Source organism: Thunnus thynnus, chromosome 16, assembly GCF_963924715.1.
Source record: "Thunnus thynnus chromosome 16, fThuThy2.1, whole genome shotgun sequence".
Taxonomy (NCBI): domain Eukaryota; kingdom Metazoa; phylum Chordata; class Actinopteri; order Scombriformes; family Scombridae; genus Thunnus; species Thunnus thynnus.
Genome location: NC_089532.1, coordinates 4,346,423 through 4,363,421, shown reverse-complemented (window position 1 = coordinate 4,363,421; position 16,999 = coordinate 4,346,423). Strand labels below are relative to the sequence as shown.

The window sequence follows — 16,999 nt, the reverse complement described above, 5'->3', positions numbered from 1 at the left end:
TGAGTCAAACCTCTAACCCTTATATATATATATATATTCACACACTTTGAAGCAGAGTGTGAATTAGCAGAACAGTAAGCACATGAGTGTTCCTGTGGTTGACTGAATGTTAATGCCTCTGTAGAGAAATTATATTAACAGTACTGTTGCATAACAATCTGTTTTTATGATTCTAGACATGTATCAGAGTATCTCAAAGTCCAGGAGAGGGATCCCAAAGCACACTCTTTCCTTGGACAGCTCTACGAGAGAGAGGGAGACATCGACAAGGCCGAAGGATGTTACAGGGTAAGACGAATATGACTTGGGGGGTAAAAAATGTGCAAAACAAAGGCATTCTTCCAGGAAGAGTGCAGGGCATGGTGTGTGGTGTGTGGCTGGGCCTTTTCAGGTTTGGTGTCCCTGGTTCCTCTTGTCCTCATGTGAGAGTGACCCAAAATTACTCCTGATGACCAGGCCAGTGTGTGTGGGTGAATAGGTGCTGTATAACTGCCATCCGTTTTATTTAAAGTGGTCAAATCAGGATGGGGATAGCCCTAACTAATTCCCAGACAGTGTATCATATACTTGTTTTCTCGGTTTTCCTTCACTCGATTAATCTCTACATTTATATACAGTCAGTGACTCTGTTTTTTGTTCTCTTGGCGCTTTAAGAGCCAGGTGCACTGAATGAATGATTTAAAAATGAGCTTGTAAAAATGAACCAAAACTACAACACAACAGGACCAAAAAACGCACAGTCACCCACATACAGTTGAAAAACTGTGTAGCTTCCTCAGTTCATTTTCCCTGCAGCTGTTCACCTGTGACTCCCCTATGTAGGCTATATGACTATTATCATTACCTGCCTGTGCTCTCAGGTGTGCAGGTGAAGTAGCAACAACAATATTTACACAACTTAACCACACAAAACATATTGATGGCCAAAGCGCAAAACCTTCTATCTGCAGAATTTTCTGATTGGTGGATTTCACCAAACAAACTTAATTTTATTTTTAATTTAATTCTAATTATTAACTTAATTTAGAGCATCGTTTTGTAGAACCTCTTCCAACTTGCACCAAGTGCAAAAGCTCCTATCTGCACTTTGCGAGGCATTAATATCTAGTCGGTACTGTTAACACATAAACAGAATATTATGTATTGGGTATCCTTAACAAATAGCATTCTGCAAGAAAACAAGTTTTTTTTAGTTTTCTCAAAAAAGTGCATTTTTCAGATACGAGGTTTTGCTCCTCAGCCACAAATCAAAATTGGCTGATTCATCTGGATGAGTGCAGTTTACGAACCACATAGTTGACAATACTCCTCCTTAACTGCATCCTGGACATTATTTTATTCAGTGCAATATTACAGCAGTTTGTTTATAATAAACATCTCATTCTTCATCATTCTTCTCATTCATTTAAATGAGGCAATGCAAAGTGAGTTATTAGTATTTTGATAAAAATGGGTCTTAGACGTCATGAGAATAGATGTCTCAGAATCACACCTGTTTCTGGTACAACGTCACTTTGGTGATTTTTGTCCAGAAGAACAAATTAAATACTATTTAAAACAACTTTAACCATTCCAACTAGTGTCTTTGTTTAAATCAGCGTCAAACGTTACTGTTTAATGTGGTTAAAACAGGAATAAAAAGCAGGTAAAGCAGTCTGCATTTATCTAATAGTGATTCTTACAGTATCTATTATCCACATCTGCTTTATACTGTATGAAAAGCTTTTCCTTCAGTTCATTAAATCCCTTCAGTCATCTGACTGATATGTTGATAAATCTGCTGCCTCCCATTTTGTCGAACAAAATTTACATTTTATGTTTTATTCTTGGAATGTATTATGGTGCAAAAAGCTGCCGTATCACATTTTAATAAATAATTTGACTATTTAGGACATTAGATACAGTTGAATTATGAGCGAGTCATAATTGCACTCCAGCTGGGCACACAAGCTGTCAAAAAGGCCCCATTATGCTGTTAGAAGTGTGTGTGACTAGTCCAACGTCACATTTTTATTCTCTATAATCACATAGTAGAGAGAGGAAACATTTAATAGAGGACATGGTGCGCATTATTAGATTTTTTTGGCAAATAAAGTCAAAGAGAAAATCAATTAATCATGAAATTTCATTGAAGTCAAGTTAGTTTTATAATTAATATTGCTAATAATGTTGTGATTTTTGCACAATATATCATATTTATTCAATAACTTCATTTGACTGCTCCCTCCTCCTCTGATATGTGTCTTCAGCGAGCTATAAATTAAGTAGCTAACCTAAACGGTCGTCCTTTCCCGCCTCTCTCACATTTTGGTGATTTTTTTTCGGTGGAGTCTTGCCTTTTGGATACATTGGATGTCTGCAGGCTTCTGTAAAAAACCGACGTCAGTGTGTCTGCACTTTTGTGTGTATGTAGCAATCGGTGGACTCGAACTCGGCTGAGGGCGACCTGGCGCTGAGGATGGCTGAGTTTCTGGTCAATAAGGAGGAATTTGACAGCAGAGCAGAGTTCTGGGTGGAGAAAGCTGCCACGCTGCTGCCGGGAAACCTTGCAGTCTTTAACCTGAAGGTGAGGCTCCTTTTCTTCTGAATGTCCAGTAAGACCTCTGGTAGTCATCTAGTGTGACTCTTTACATTCATATTTTACTAACTGCTGCTTAGTTTCTAGCTACTATATTCCCCTCTCTGTCTTCAATTTATGTTTTAACTATTTATGAACAGGGATTTTCTTCTCAATCATGTGTAGATACAATCCAGGAAGGAGGTGCATATCAATTAAAGGCAGAAAGGATGCCATACTGACTCTTTTTGGTTTACCTGTTCCCTTCTATGTAGGAGCGTCTGTTGGATCGTCAACATCAACAGTGTCGGAAACGACACTTTGAACTCCTCCAGGCTGAGCTGGCGGCTCGGCCGGCTGACGCACAGGTGAACGTGAAGTTGGTACAGATGTTCCGTCAGGACGGTCGGCTGGATGAGGCCGTTAAGCATTGCCTGGCTGTTGAGAGAAGCGGCATGCTTCGCCACAGTCTGGACTGGTACAACGCGGTGGTGTGCACACTGCAGGTCAGCACTGACTCTAATGTAGAAGGGCTGTACTGTACGTTTGGACTGGTGCACATTTTTGAAAACGAGTATGGTGTTCGCTTGTTAAAATCTGTATTTAAATTTAAAATAACACTAAAAAATGGATGTTCTTTCTTTCAGGTTTATCTGTCTCAGTCCAGCATCATCAGCAACGAGAAGATGTGTCGGCGTCTCCAGAAAGAGCTGCTATTGGCTCACTGCAACCTGCTGAGAATCACACTGTCTGGGCGCAGCGTGCAGTCCAGCATTAATGCCCTAAGAGGGTAAGTGTTCGGGGTAATGGAGTGTTTGTAGACACACATCCTCTATGGACAGCAAATTTCTTCATATATTTACGTCGTTGTCACACTTCCTGACACCGTACTCACTGCTTTAAAGTCAAATGCCTGATGAAGGCGTAAAACATTCTAGGGCTGCAACTAATGATTGTTTTCATTACTGATTAATCTGCAGTTTATTTTCTTGATTAATTGATTAGTTATTTGGTCTATAAAGTGACAGAAAACAGCGAAAAATGTGCGTAATAGTTTCCCAGAGCCTACAATAATATAAAAACAGAGATAAGCAGCACAAACTCCAATTGGAGAAGCTGGAACCACACTTTGCATGAAAAATGACTCAAATGATTAATCGATTATGAAAATAGCTGCCAATTTTCTGTCGCTCAACTATTTGACTGATCTTTTCAGTCCTACCACACTTATGTTTTTGCATTTTATACAATTTAGTGTGTGTGTGTGTGTTTGTGTGTGTGTGTGTGTGTAGTTTTGACCAAGCAATGAAGATGCTGAGCAGCGTTGCAGGCCACCACACAGACGGCCTTTGTGAAGTGTTCGTGGAGATGCAAGGTCACCTCTATTTGCATGCTGCTGCATTACTGTTGAAGCTGGCTCAGGATCGGCAGCAGACCTGGAGCACCGTCATTGACCTGGCTGCGCTTTGCTACCTGTTTGCATACCAGGTACTGACACACCTGCAGACGCCTCAGCAATGGAGCAAGTGGAGCAAATCCATCCCCATTATTCATTTAGGGGGAGCAAAGTTATGGTTTTGCTATCCCACCCTTTGTCTTTTTAAAAATAAACTTATCACCATACAGTCCCTGCAATCAGGTGATTATATTTAAGCAGCTGTAGGAGTATTAAAACTTTATTAATGAATTACCTCGTCGTTAGGGCACCACCTCCTTTTTGGTTAGGATTTGTTAGTGCCAGGAGGGAGCACTAACCCTTGTTCAGTTTAATCAATGAATCAGTCTAAAATGCTAAGGAAAAAGCTAATTTAACTTCTCTAAATAAATTCTTTAATTTTAACATTATTCGACATCAACCCTTGATCACAAAGCCATGCTCTCAGAGAGCAGTTTCAAGCGTTCTCCTTCTTCTTCTTCTTCTTTTTCTTCTTCAATGGTTGAAGTTGCAGATTCAGGCTTTTGGTTGGCTTGTTGTAACTTAAGTTGAGTGTCGAACAAAGTTTAGTCTGACTACGTTCAAGTCTTCAGCATCATCTACTTCAAAATAAAAGTAGATAAAAATTTCACATTAAAGCTATAAACACATTATTTTCATAATGTCCAAGCATTCATGATATTTCTGATTAATAACGGTCCTGTTAGCTTGTATCATATTTGTAAAACCATTCAAAAACAGAAATTTACATGATTCATGATAAGTCAGTTCTTCTAATAACAAACATTAACCTTCATATTAACACTTCATGATGTCTGAGCAAACAACCTTCATTAGTTCAACTTTCTCAAACTATTTACACACCTTAAACCATCTACTGAAATAAAGTTTAATACTATAATGAAAGGAAATAAAGTTAGGCAACACTTATGTGATTAGATTACTTTCAGAAACATATTTAAATATAAGTTGACATAACTTACTTCATAATATAAAAACATTCAATGTGACTATTGTTTAACAATAAAAGAAACTTTAAACTAAAATCCTTCAAATATTATCTTTACATTTCTAATATTTTAGAAACTTCCTTCTTTCAACCAAACTACTTGTCTAATTTAACTACTAAAATATGATTGTCTATGAGGTTAATGGATCACAAGTTAAACATTTAAAATACAAACGTGGGAGTTGTTTTCCTCCGGTCCAAGTGGCCTTTAGGGTCATTTCATGCTTTTAGTTCATGTCGTAATTCAACTTATCAAAATGGTTTATGAGGAGGTCTTTCTGAGTCTGTTGAGCATCACTGATCGAACCCCCACTTGGAGGGTTACGAAGGTCAGTTCTGCAGGCCGAGGGTCGGCTCTTACAAACTTAGGAATCCAGGGAGTCTGTCTCTTATTTTCCTTAAGAATCAAAGATTAGTCAACAGAATTAAAGAAAAGTGGTTGTCCTCCTACACAGCCTATCTCAATGATCATTTTTCGATTTTCAGCAACTGGCAAAAGACAGAGTGGAGCTTTTCCTCACAGCACCAAGGTGTCTGAATCAACAAACAGTCAAACAGGAAAGAAACTTCTTTAGACTTCTACAGATTACTCTGCTTAAGTTTCACTTTTAGTCAGACTTTGGATGGAATTATTTTGAAACATGATGACGCATCACTCCGTGTAATGCTTCCTCATCCAGTTGCTCTGCGCTGCGCTTTCATTACTATGATTATTCTCTCATTTCATCATACAGGCTGAATGAGAGCTGAAAGTTTACTCTAAGGGGAAGTAAGGTCTAAACTAAAATGGCCCTTTTAGGTCTTGAGGAGCAAAAATCTGAGTTGTGCATTAAAATAGTTATTGATTTGAGATAATGTAAGTTAAAATAATCTGCTTTTGAAGTTATGATTTTTCATTCCTGTATAACATCACAACAACATTAGCTAGTGGTGCATATGGCTCCCACTAGAAGAAGTTAGTTGTTGTGAGGCCATTTCATTCATCCAAACTGTTTCTACTGTGTTGCAATTGTTAGACTTTGAAGACGCCTTGTGAGTATTGAGACACAGACCCCCCCCCCCCCACCAATTATGTATCTTTCTGAATTTGCTCCCACATTTTAATACATAACCAGGCGCCTATGGACACACCAACACAAATATAACCAGTATATATCCAGTCCTATCATGACATTGACAACTAATTCATTTGTTTATTAATCTACGACCATTTCATAATTTGTGATTTATTTATTTTAACAGTTAAAAGGTTAAATCGAGTTGTATATAGAGGAGACATTTTATGGCTCATGTTGTGTGTTGTGTAAATAGCAATTCTTGCATGAGTACAGATAAAGCTGAACTTTGCACTTAAAATTTTTTAACAGCTGCCTACAGGATATACTTTCGTAATAGTTTAATTTACTAAGTTTCTATACACATTAGGGAGCCACGGTCAGGAACATTTGATTGTAGACAGATTTGTTGATACAGTTTATTTTGTTTTTCCTTCCACTAGGTCCCCAGACCGAAGATTAAAGTGACGAAAAGAGACCAGTCAGGGCCAAAGCATCTGGAGCTGCTGGCGTGCGACCGACTGAGTCAGGCCGGCCACATGTTGCTCAGTCTGAGCACCGACGCGTCTGCCTTCATCAGAGAGGTCTGTCCATGCATTCTTAATCAGTTTAGTGAAAGTTTGTAGCATTCTGAGCCTGGAATGAAAAAAAAGGTTTATTGTAGTGATTAATCAATTTAATTAATTCAGTATGATATGTGGAACTGAGAGTTTTGGCTACAGCTGAAAACATCTTATCACTCTGTAATCAACATGGCAGATGCACTTCTACTTTGTCTTGCTAACAGTAATTTTGTGCATCATATCCAATTTACCACACATTGACAGCACTAATAAACTGATGTTTAATTACTTTAAAGTTCAGAAACTGACATAATTGTGTTTGCATACGTAGGTGGTGGAGGCGTATGGGAAGCGTAGCGGTCAGGACTCTCTGTTTAAACTCCTGTTTGGACCGCAGGCCTCGACTGGATCTTCCTTTATCGCCACTGTTGACATTCGTTCCATTAAGGCACTGACTCCACAGATCTCTCAGCTGGCCGAGTGGGACGCTGGTACAAAACTAGAGATGCACTAATATGGAATTACAAAGCTGATCATGTGTTTGTTGTGCACCACACAGATGTGATAACTGATTTATTAATCTTATAAATACAAAATCATGAGGACAATAAAGACTGTTTTTTGAAGTGTATATTTTTGTTATTTTTTACGTGAACTTCTTTTTTGAACATATAAACTAAGAGTGAGCAAAATCAAAGAAATCAAATAACAATAACTGACTGAAATAATTAATTAATCCTATTTTTTTTTAACAGGCACATTATAAGCACTCCTAATAACTTTGGTGCTTCCTCTGTAGGCTCCATCCTGCTGCATGATGGTGACTTGCAACATCTGAGCTGGTTGGGGCTGCAGTGGACCCTTCTGGCCCAGAGACCAGCCCTGCGGGACTGGCTACAGCAGCTCTTTCCAATGCTGACCCAGGAAACCTCCAAACTGGACACTAATGCACCAGAGTCCATCTGCCTGCTGGACTTGGAGGTGGGTGGCATTGTGTGGGTTGTTATGTTGTGTCCACTTAACAAGAAGATGAAGAGAGAAGAGAAGTATACAGATAGTGTTTTCATCTCAGATGTTAAGCACATCCATGGATTGTTACAAATTATCATATATAAACAAAAGGGGGGGAATGATTTATAGTATGAAAACACACAAAAAAATGCAGGATGGAATTATACATCTAAGTTTAAGATATCAACATCTTCACTTTAGATATATTAACAGCTGTTGTAGAAGAAAATATGTATAGTTAAAAAAAAATTGAAAATGTCTTTATTGGGGTGAAAGGATACTTTGTCTCTGGTCCCTTGACCTGCTGCTTGTAGCTCTATTTAGACTGCAGGAAGTGCTTGGCTATGTGGATTATTTAGTGCTTGTGTTATGGAGGAAATAATCATTATTCATTGATAATGAAATGAAGGGTCAATTGTAGCCCTAAACAGTTTATAGTAAAGATAAATTGGTTGGAAAGGGATATTCATTCTTTCTGTCTCTAGTATTTATTATCGCATTTGAAAGTATTTAGTTTTCTGTGAAGTGTGTAGAGACTTTAAGTACAATTGTTCATGCATAATTATCTAAAATTAATAGATAAATGCAATCCTTAAACATGCCCCTGCTTTTTGACAGGCAAATATTGGATGCATGATTGACTTCACAGAGTAGTACCTTTAGTAATCGTTCACTTTCACTTGCACAAGGCATTCTTGCAGCTCATTCGTTTTTGTGCTACTGCATTTCTTTGAAAATGTAATGATCTCTCGTCTTGTTTACTCCATCCAGGTGTTTTTGTATGGTGTGGTGTTCTGTAGCCATTGTCAGCTCCAGGAGATGGCGAAGATCAACCAGCACCAGCAACAGCAGCTCTCTGAACCTCGCTGCCTCCCCCTTCCTCTCCTTCGCCTCTTGACCACTGACCGACAGAGGGAGTGGTGGGACGCCGTCTGCAGCCTCATTCACAAACGAGCTTCGTGAGTGTCAGTCAACGACAGTCAATGAGGAACCCTGAGCCACATTAGGGTTACATCATAATATAAATTTGCAAACACATAAGCTGTAAGGCTGTCAGGTTATGTTTCAAATAGTCCCAATCAAAGTTATTGAAGGATATACTCACTCTTGTCCGAGCATTTTCCCCAAACATGTCAATAAATCAGTAACTGTAAACAGTTTTAAATCCCATCACAGAAAATAGAAAGCAAGAATGAACTCTTTCTCAGTTTTTAAACTTATTGACAACAGTATTAAACTCACATTGAACCTGTTTAATAATTTACAGACAGTTCAGGTGAGCAGCTGTGAGCACAAATTTCCAATTCTAGGTGCTTGCCAGTCTGCCCGCTTCACTGTTTATCCTCACTTCAGTGATATGAACAGACCAAAACAAGCCTGACTGTAATATCATAACAAAGTGTATCTAATGTTCAGTGTGTTTGTTGTGTGTCTCCTTGTAGTCCTGACAAAGCAAAATTGCAAGTGACTGTGAAACATGGACTGAACACTCTGAGGGCTGGAGAGAAACATGGGCTCCAACCAGCTCTGGTTATCCACTGGGCTCAGTGTCTCAGCCAGATGGTATAAACACTCACACACACACACACACACTCACACTGTTCTCCCCAAGCTGAGCGAGTAGCCAGCTAGAAAAACAACCTTAGGGTCAGGACCTCATTTGTGGGGTTGCTTGACATGCAGATGAAGTTGCAGGAAATTTCTGATACAAATAAGTTGCTTCAAAAAGTGTTTTTTTGCATGTTTAACAACAGGTTGATGGAGTGCACTCGTATGACACGAAGACGTACATCAGCCGCAGTGTTCACTACTGGAAAGTCGCCCTTTCACTGTTGGACAGCATCAAAAACAAACGCAGTATACCCGAACCCCTTTACCCGCTCTTCATACACTTTCCTTCTAAAGATATTCAGGTTAGTATTGTTGTAATAATTTATTTTTCCTGTATGAAATTCAGGATGTAAGCAGTCATTCATTTGTTTTATCCTTCTGTTTTTAGTCATCGCCCCTATCACTGTATCTTGTTGTGTATTGCTTTCATTAGGTTGTAACTATTTATGAGTATGATGTTTAATTTTATTTTAGAACTTAAAGCTATAATATGTGACTATTCTGCATTAAAATGTCTAAAATTAACTATACCTATGTTATATATTTTGTTTCCGACAATTTTCAAACCCAGAGAAGAAATCAGTCAGGTGACGGTCCGTTTAATTTGGTCGCCTGCTAATGGCGTCATACCCCCTCTACCAAAGAGTATACACGCAAAAGATAATACCTCGGCATTGTGGTTGCCCACTAGAAACTCTCATAAATTGACTTTTATTCAGTTTTAAGCCACATTTTTTGATAAACATTTTAGATCTTGGTCATTTTTAACTATATCTTTTAACCAGATGTAGGAAGCAGAAATTACATATTGTGCGTTTAAGAAACAGTTTCTACACAGATTTTTCCACATTTTTCAAGCAGTAAATAGTTCTATAGGTTTGCTGATCAAGCATTGTAGAGCTTAGGGTAAAGGGTTTAATTCCTACTGGGGTCATTACAGTAAATACATAGTCACCTGTTGTTATATTTTGTTGTAATATGACTTACAAATTGTGTGTTTCTGTGTGTGCATGTTTGTGTCCCTTTTCAGATCTCATCTGTGAAGGGATATGAAGAGGAAGCCAAAATCGCATTTGCAACTCTCCTTGACATTGAAGGCAAGACAGAGGAGGCCATCACTACCTTGGAAACCGTCAATAACATATCGTCCATCTGGCATCTGGCTCAGGTAAGTAATTTGCTTCTACACAACCAGGATGGGTTCCTCTTTCACCATCTGACTTTGACAATGGCTGTCTATTTATAATTATGCCTTTGATAGATGTGCACCAAAGACAGACTTTCTTTACAGACAAAGAACTAATTTGAGGTTTACTCAGTCAACTTACATTCATTGCAATTGTGCATTGCCAGTAATAATTAATGTATATTTCAATTAGAATAGATGACAAACATTTTGGAAGATTATGGCCAATAGACAAGCTTTTGTTATAGATCCTGGGAGCTCAGCAGCAATCCTGATACTACACATACAGTTGGTTCACCAAAGTATTTTTTGATTGTAGTTTATTCAGACTGAAGATTGTTTAAATTTTGAATATTGTGATTCAGGTTTTGGTTTGTCATACCAATCCGGTTTATTAGATTTTGATGATTTGCCAATAGTGTAAAGGTATTATGTTTCCTTGGCAGATCTACCAGCGGCTGTCAAAGGAGGCCAGCAGGAAGTTCAGGACCTACCTGTCCAAGATCTACAAAGCCAAAGCAGATGACATTGAAAAGGTAAGTCCAATTTTTTTGTAGTTCTAAGTAAGCTGAGCTTTCAAAACAAACAAACAAAAAGCACATTTGATGAAATAATGTTTACATGGTTTATCCTAGTATTCTTATATTCCTACTACTAAATGTAACAATTCTACAAAAATAAAACCATTGTCTACATTTTGTGTGCCAGTTGCCTGTGTCCATGCAGGAAGTTGTGGACCTCCTGAATGATGTGAACCAACAGCTGGGGGAGAGTGGGGAGGCCATGGATAAAGAGAGGAAGAAGGAGAACAAGGGTCGAAGAGGACCAGCCCACTTCAGCGCTGCTCATCCCACAGAAACCAGTTCCACCATCTCCCACATCAAAGTTTCCACTGCCTCCCCTAACAAAAGCATTGTCTCTCCTTCCAAAAGAAACCTGGTAGGTTCAGGTTATTGTTTATCATTTAGAAGACCATTTGAGATTTCTATATGGTTACTAAAAGTTATTAATTGTATGTGTCTCAGACATCTTCATTAAAGTTGTACATTACTGACATAATTTATTTTCCCTGTTGTATAGATTTCTCCGAAGACACCACCTCATTGGGTTGAGGAACAGAAAAGTCTCCTCCAGATGCTCTGTCAGCAAGTTGAAGCTCTCAAGGTCAGAATTAGGGATTAAGCACATTTTTATTTCTTGACCATTTCTACATTTAGGTTACTGTGTGTCCCTCTCTGAACATCCTAAACTTCACTTGTCAATGGTTTCCATTCTGTGCAATCTCTGCAACCTCACTTCTCCAGTCACTTCCATTCTACCACCCCTTAGCACATTCTCCTCACTAATAGTAAATGTGCACGACACCCCCTCTACTTGGACTTCCTCATTCAGGTTTATGCACCTTCTCGTTCACTGTGATCTGTAAATGAACAACAACAAGTCCTGCCATCACTGGGAGGCAGGAAATCTCAGTCCAAATTCTTCTCCTGTGTGGTCCCTTGGTGGTGGAACAAGTTACCAAACTCGATTGGGTCAGCAGAGTCCATACATGTCTTCAAACATCGATTAAAGACCTACCTCTTCCAAATTTATTATGCGCTTTTGAGTTACTTCATGTTCATGCAACCTTGCTGCACTTATGTCAGGTTGTTATGTCTCATTCTCAAAGGCTTCTTAATGACCATTGTGTGTTACATTTAGTGTGGGTTAAATGTTCTGTTCACTTCTCATTAAGTTCCTTGTTTTGCAGAATGAGGTTCATGAGCTGAGACATAACTCTTCAGGGAATGCAGGCTCTCCTCATACTGTTTATAAGGAGACAGATACTGTTCCAGAGAAGCCCACAGCTCAAGAGCAGCCCTCTAGCCAAACTTACATCTTCACCTTTGGCAATAAATATTCGAATGGCCTCTCCTTTGCTGATGCAGCACAAAGCACAAATACCGGAAGTCTGTTTGGAGACATGGAGCAGCCACTTAAATTTGGGGATGTTACAAAGCCAGTGTTTGGGATGGCCAAGTCTGCAGCAGAAGAGGAAAGGGAAGTGGATAATAACAACGACAGCATGCATGTTGAGGAGGATGAAGATGGTCCTCACTTTGAACCCATTGTACCCCTTCTGGACAAAGTAGATGTGAAAACAGGTGAGCAAGAAGAGGAGGAGATGTTTTGCAATAGGGCAAAGCTGTATCGATTTGACACAGAAACAAAAGAGTGGAAGGAGCGGGGCACTGGCAACGTTAAAATCCTAAAACACAGCACTAAAGGGAAGGCTCGCCTCTTAATGAGAAGGGAACAAGTCCTTAAGATCTGTGCCAACCATTACATCAATGCTGATATGCTATTGAAACTGAATGCTGGCTCTGACAAATCCTGGGTCTGGAATGCCATTGATTACGCAGATGAAGAACCTAAACCTGAGCAGCTAGCCATCCACTTCAAAACCGTAGAGGAGGCATCACTTTTCAAGGCCAAGTTTCAGGAAGCCCAGAAAATTGTGCTGAGATCATCAAAAAAGCATGATCAACAGGAGAAGAAAGAGAAAAGCTTAAAAACCTCTGATCCACTGGCAACATCGGCATCAAAGTTTGCACTTAAAGAAGTGGAATGGGACTGCACTGTGTGCTGTGTAAGAAATAAGTACAAGGATATGCAGTGTGTTGCTTGTCAAAGTGGCAATCCCAATTCTTCATCAAAGCCAGACATCCAATCTGCAAGTGAAACCAAAGGCAGTCCCTTTACTTTCAAATTTGGGACTGACACATCAAAACCCAGCAGTTCTGGCTCTCCATTAACTGGATTCGGTGCTGTTCGAGCTTCCATACCCTCTTCATTTACAGTTGGCACAAGCACCTCAAAACCTGCTGACACAGTAACCAGTGGATTTGGTTCTGGCTTTGGGATTCAGTTTTGCAAGAAGCCAGGGCAGTGGGACTGTGGCACATGTTCTGTAACAAATGAGGCCTCTGCAGACAGTTGTGTCTCTTGTAAAGCTCTGAAAACTTCACCTAAAACAACTGCTACAGCACAAGTGGTACCAGCTGCAACTACACCTGCAGTTAAGCCCTCAGAGGTTGTTGACTCTGGGTTTGGTGCCCAGTTTAGCAAGAAGCCAGGGCAGTGGGACTGTGATGTATGTGCAGTAAGAAATGAAGCTTCAGCTGACAAATGTGTTGCCTGTTGTACTCCAAACCCTGCTGCTAAATTAAAAGAGGGTGCTCCAGTTGCATCCACTCTGTCAACAGTGACAGTTTTTTCAGCATTTGGAGCTTATTTTGCAAAGAAGGATGAGAAGTGGAACTGCAATTCCTGCCTGCTCAGAAATGATGCATCAGCTGCTGAATGTGTGTCTTGCCACACCCCTCATGACACCCTGTCTTTAGAGGCCATGTTTGCCAAGAAGGATGGAAAATGGGACTGTGACGTATGTCTGGTGAGAAATGACGCCTCTGCCAATAAGTGCGTGGCCTGTCAGGCACCAAATCCCAATGCTAAAAGCATTGGAACAAAGAGTTCATCAAGCCAGCCTGCTGGAACTCAATTTACAATGCCTTTTGCAACAGGCAGCACTTTTCAGCTTGATCAAAACAAAAATAACAGCTCGACTACTTCTTTCAAGTTTGAGGCTCCTCAGTTTAGATATAGTACCAGAAGTTCATTAGGCTTTTCTTTGCCCATTCCATCTGGTGGCTTCAAGTTTGACATTCTGGACACTGCAAAAGAAACTCCCTCAACTGATATTAAGACACGCCCATCAGGGTCAGCTTCTAAATCTCTTAAAAGCATAGCTGACAAACACAAGAAGAAAGATGTGTCTCCACCTTCAGTAGGCCAAACAGAGCAAGTTAAAAATCCATTAATTGATGGGAAAACCAATACATTCAGGCTTGCAGACTTGGCAGGTTCCTCTGGAGGAGACTTCCAGTTTGGCCAGAAAGACCCCAATTTCAAAGTTCTCTCTGGGGCTGGTGAGCAGGTGCTCTCATCCCTCCAGGCAACACCCACAAAGACAGATGCCCCAAATGAGTTGGAGAAAGATGGCATGTATAAAACAGAAGCAAATGATGATATCCAGTTTGAACCAGTGGTCAAGATGCCTGACAAGGTGGACCTGGTGAAGGGGGAGGAGGAGGATGAACAGGTTCTTTATTCTCAGCGTGTCAAACTGTTTAGATTTGACTTTAACACCAGACGGTGGAAAGAGCGTGGCGTAGGAATCCTTAAATTTCTAAAAAATGCCACTAATGGCCGGCTACGGATGCTGATGAGAAGAGAGCAAGTTCTGAAGATTTGTGCCAATCACTGGATCACCACCACCATGAATCTTAAGCCGCTGGCAGGCTCAGACAAGACATGGATTTGGATGGCCAATGATTTCTCTGATGAGGATGCTAAACCAGAGCAGTTGGCTGCCAAATTTAAAAGCCCGGAGCTTGCTAAGGAATTTAAGGAAAAGTTTGAAGAGTGTCAGAGACTTCTCTTAGACATCCCCCCACAAACCCTGCGCAACCTTGTTGACACAGGTAGAACAGCATATCTCATTCAAAAAGCGGAGGAAATGAAGTCTGGTTTGAAAGACCTAAGATTATTTTTGACAGATGAAAAACCGAAGATCAAAGATGACGACAGCCAGGGAGACATTACAACAACCAGCCATGTTTCAAGCCCTGTAATCAAGCCTCATGGTGAAACCACTGGCACTACCCTAGAGTGGGACAACTATGACCCTGGAGAAGAGGCTTTAGATGATACTGCTGACTCATCAGTATATGCCTCTTCCCTTGCCAGCAGCCCCCTGAGAAAGAACCCTTTCCACTTTGGGGAATCCACTGGTGGATTCATCTTCAGCTTCCAGCCTGGCATTAGCCCCTCCAAATCTCCTGCTAAGCTTAACCAGAGCAGAGCTTCAGAGGGCACTGATGAGGAGCAGGATTTAACCCAGAATGAGGAAAGAGATGGCCACTACTACACAGAACCTGTGGTCCCCTTGCCTGATCTGGTGGAAATTTCCACAGGGGAGGAAAATGAACAGGTAGTCTTCAGTCAGAAGGCCAAACTGTATCGCTATGACAAGGAGCTGAGTCAATGGAAGGAGAGGGGTATTGGAGACCTCAAGATCTTGCAGAATTATGACACCAAACGAGTGAGGTTGATAATGAGGAGATACCAGGTACTCAAGATCTGTGCCAACCATTGGATCTCAACGGCCATGAAGCTTGAACCTATGAAGGGTGCTGAGAAAGCCTGGGTCTGGAGTGCCTTGGACTTTGCTGAAGTCGGCGAAGGTAATATTGAACAGTTGGCTGTGAGATTCAAACTGCAGGACACTGCAATCACATTTAAACAGGTCTTTGAAGAGGCTAAGGTTGCACAAGAAAGAGGGGAACTTATGACCCCGGTGATATCCAGGGTTGCCACACCTCAAGACAGTGGACCTGCAGTGGTGTCGCCCGCTAAATTCATGTTTGGCTCTGATAGCCTTCAGAAGATTTTTGGCAGTCCAAAATCTCACTCTGACGACTGCGAATCTGGTTTGAAGGCCAAAGACTCTGAACATCCTGCCAGGCCTTCATCTGTAGCACCTGCATTCAAAATCCCAGAGAAAGGTAAACATATATTTTGTAATATATTTAGAATATTTGTTTGATTTTCTGTTTTTTAATGGGTATCATGACTGCTTTTGTTCATTTGATTTTTACTCCATTGTCTTGTTCCATCTGCATCTCATTGCTCCACTCATCACACTGTTCATCTTTTTAGTTGACCCTGACCTCAGCAAAGGCTAATTTGAGTAAAAGCTATTTATGCTATTCAATGTCACAGGGTCATATTTCCAACAGTAAGTGGTGTAGTCTGTCAACTAAAATTAAAAACATCAAGACATGCATACATAAATCTTCTCTAATACAATTTACACAGTGGTAAATCAAATGCATGCCATTTGTTTTTGCTGTGCATGATGTTTTTGTGTGTGTGTGGAACTAATACCTGTGGTTATAAAGGGAAAAAAACAGCTTAATTTCTGCCTTTTCTAAACAGTTTATTGCCAGCCTAACTGTGTTGTGCTACTTTAATGTGTCTGTTGTAGGACAAGGAAGTGAAAGGTCAGATGATGACTCTGAGGTGGAAGTTATGAATGTCAGGGAACCCACTGCTGAACAGGCTGCTTTGGCCAGGAAACTCCTTCTGCCTCTCACCTTCATCTGCTACTGGAATGAACCAGGCTACACCAGCGATGATCAACCTGATGGTGAGACCAAAGTATAAGAAACAGTAGAGCCTTTAACGGTGTGCTTGTGAGTGAGGTTTCATTAAAAACAGACATCATGTAAATAAATGAATAAAACACTATTCAAATGCAGTTATAAAGGTAATCAATATTTAAAAACGAGAAAAGGTCCCTTGTCCACTTTGCATTTGGAGTTTGTGACAACCATGGCAACAAAATGTGTTGATGCCTGTAAAGCTGGCCGTCATGGAGAAATGTAGACAAAACAAACATTGTCTTACATTCATGCTCACTGGTATTGTCAAAGATCTGTTTTCAGTCAGGCTGCAGTGGGGACTGTGGA

At 40.2% G+C, this 16,999-nt stretch overlaps 1 protein-coding gene across 2 annotated transcripts in view; it reads left to right on the top strand.

Annotated features, from left to right (window-relative positions):
- The window catches only part of LOC137199727 (E3 SUMO-protein ligase RanBP2-like), a 102,864-nt gene that overhangs the window by 77,410 nt on the left and 8,455 nt on the right, over positions 1-16,999 (top strand). For both annotated transcript variants that reach the window (XM_067614230.1, XM_067614229.1), the window contains 17 exons: positions 177-288; positions 2,414-2,566; positions 2,833-3,063; positions 3,205-3,347; positions 3,850-4,045; positions 6,500-6,640; positions 6,951-7,110; positions 7,419-7,600; positions 8,402-8,589; positions 9,073-9,193; positions 9,385-9,543; positions 10,272-10,409; positions 10,874-10,963; positions 11,136-11,366; positions 11,508-11,591; positions 12,178-16,033; positions 16,516-16,677. In XM_067614230.1, coding sequence (XP_067470331.1) covers positions 177-288; positions 2,414-2,566; positions 2,833-3,063; positions 3,205-3,347; positions 3,850-4,045; positions 6,500-6,640; positions 6,951-7,110; positions 7,419-7,600; positions 8,402-8,589; positions 9,073-9,193; positions 9,385-9,543; positions 10,272-10,409; positions 10,874-10,963; positions 11,136-11,366; positions 11,508-11,591; positions 12,178-16,033; positions 16,516-16,677 — 6,347 coding nt within the window. The remainder of the gene's footprint in view (positions 1-176; positions 289-2,413; positions 2,567-2,832; positions 3,064-3,204; positions 3,348-3,849; positions 4,046-6,499; positions 6,641-6,950; positions 7,111-7,418; positions 7,601-8,401; positions 8,590-9,072; positions 9,194-9,384; positions 9,544-10,271; positions 10,410-10,873; positions 10,964-11,135; positions 11,367-11,507; positions 11,592-12,177; positions 16,034-16,515; positions 16,678-16,999) is intronic.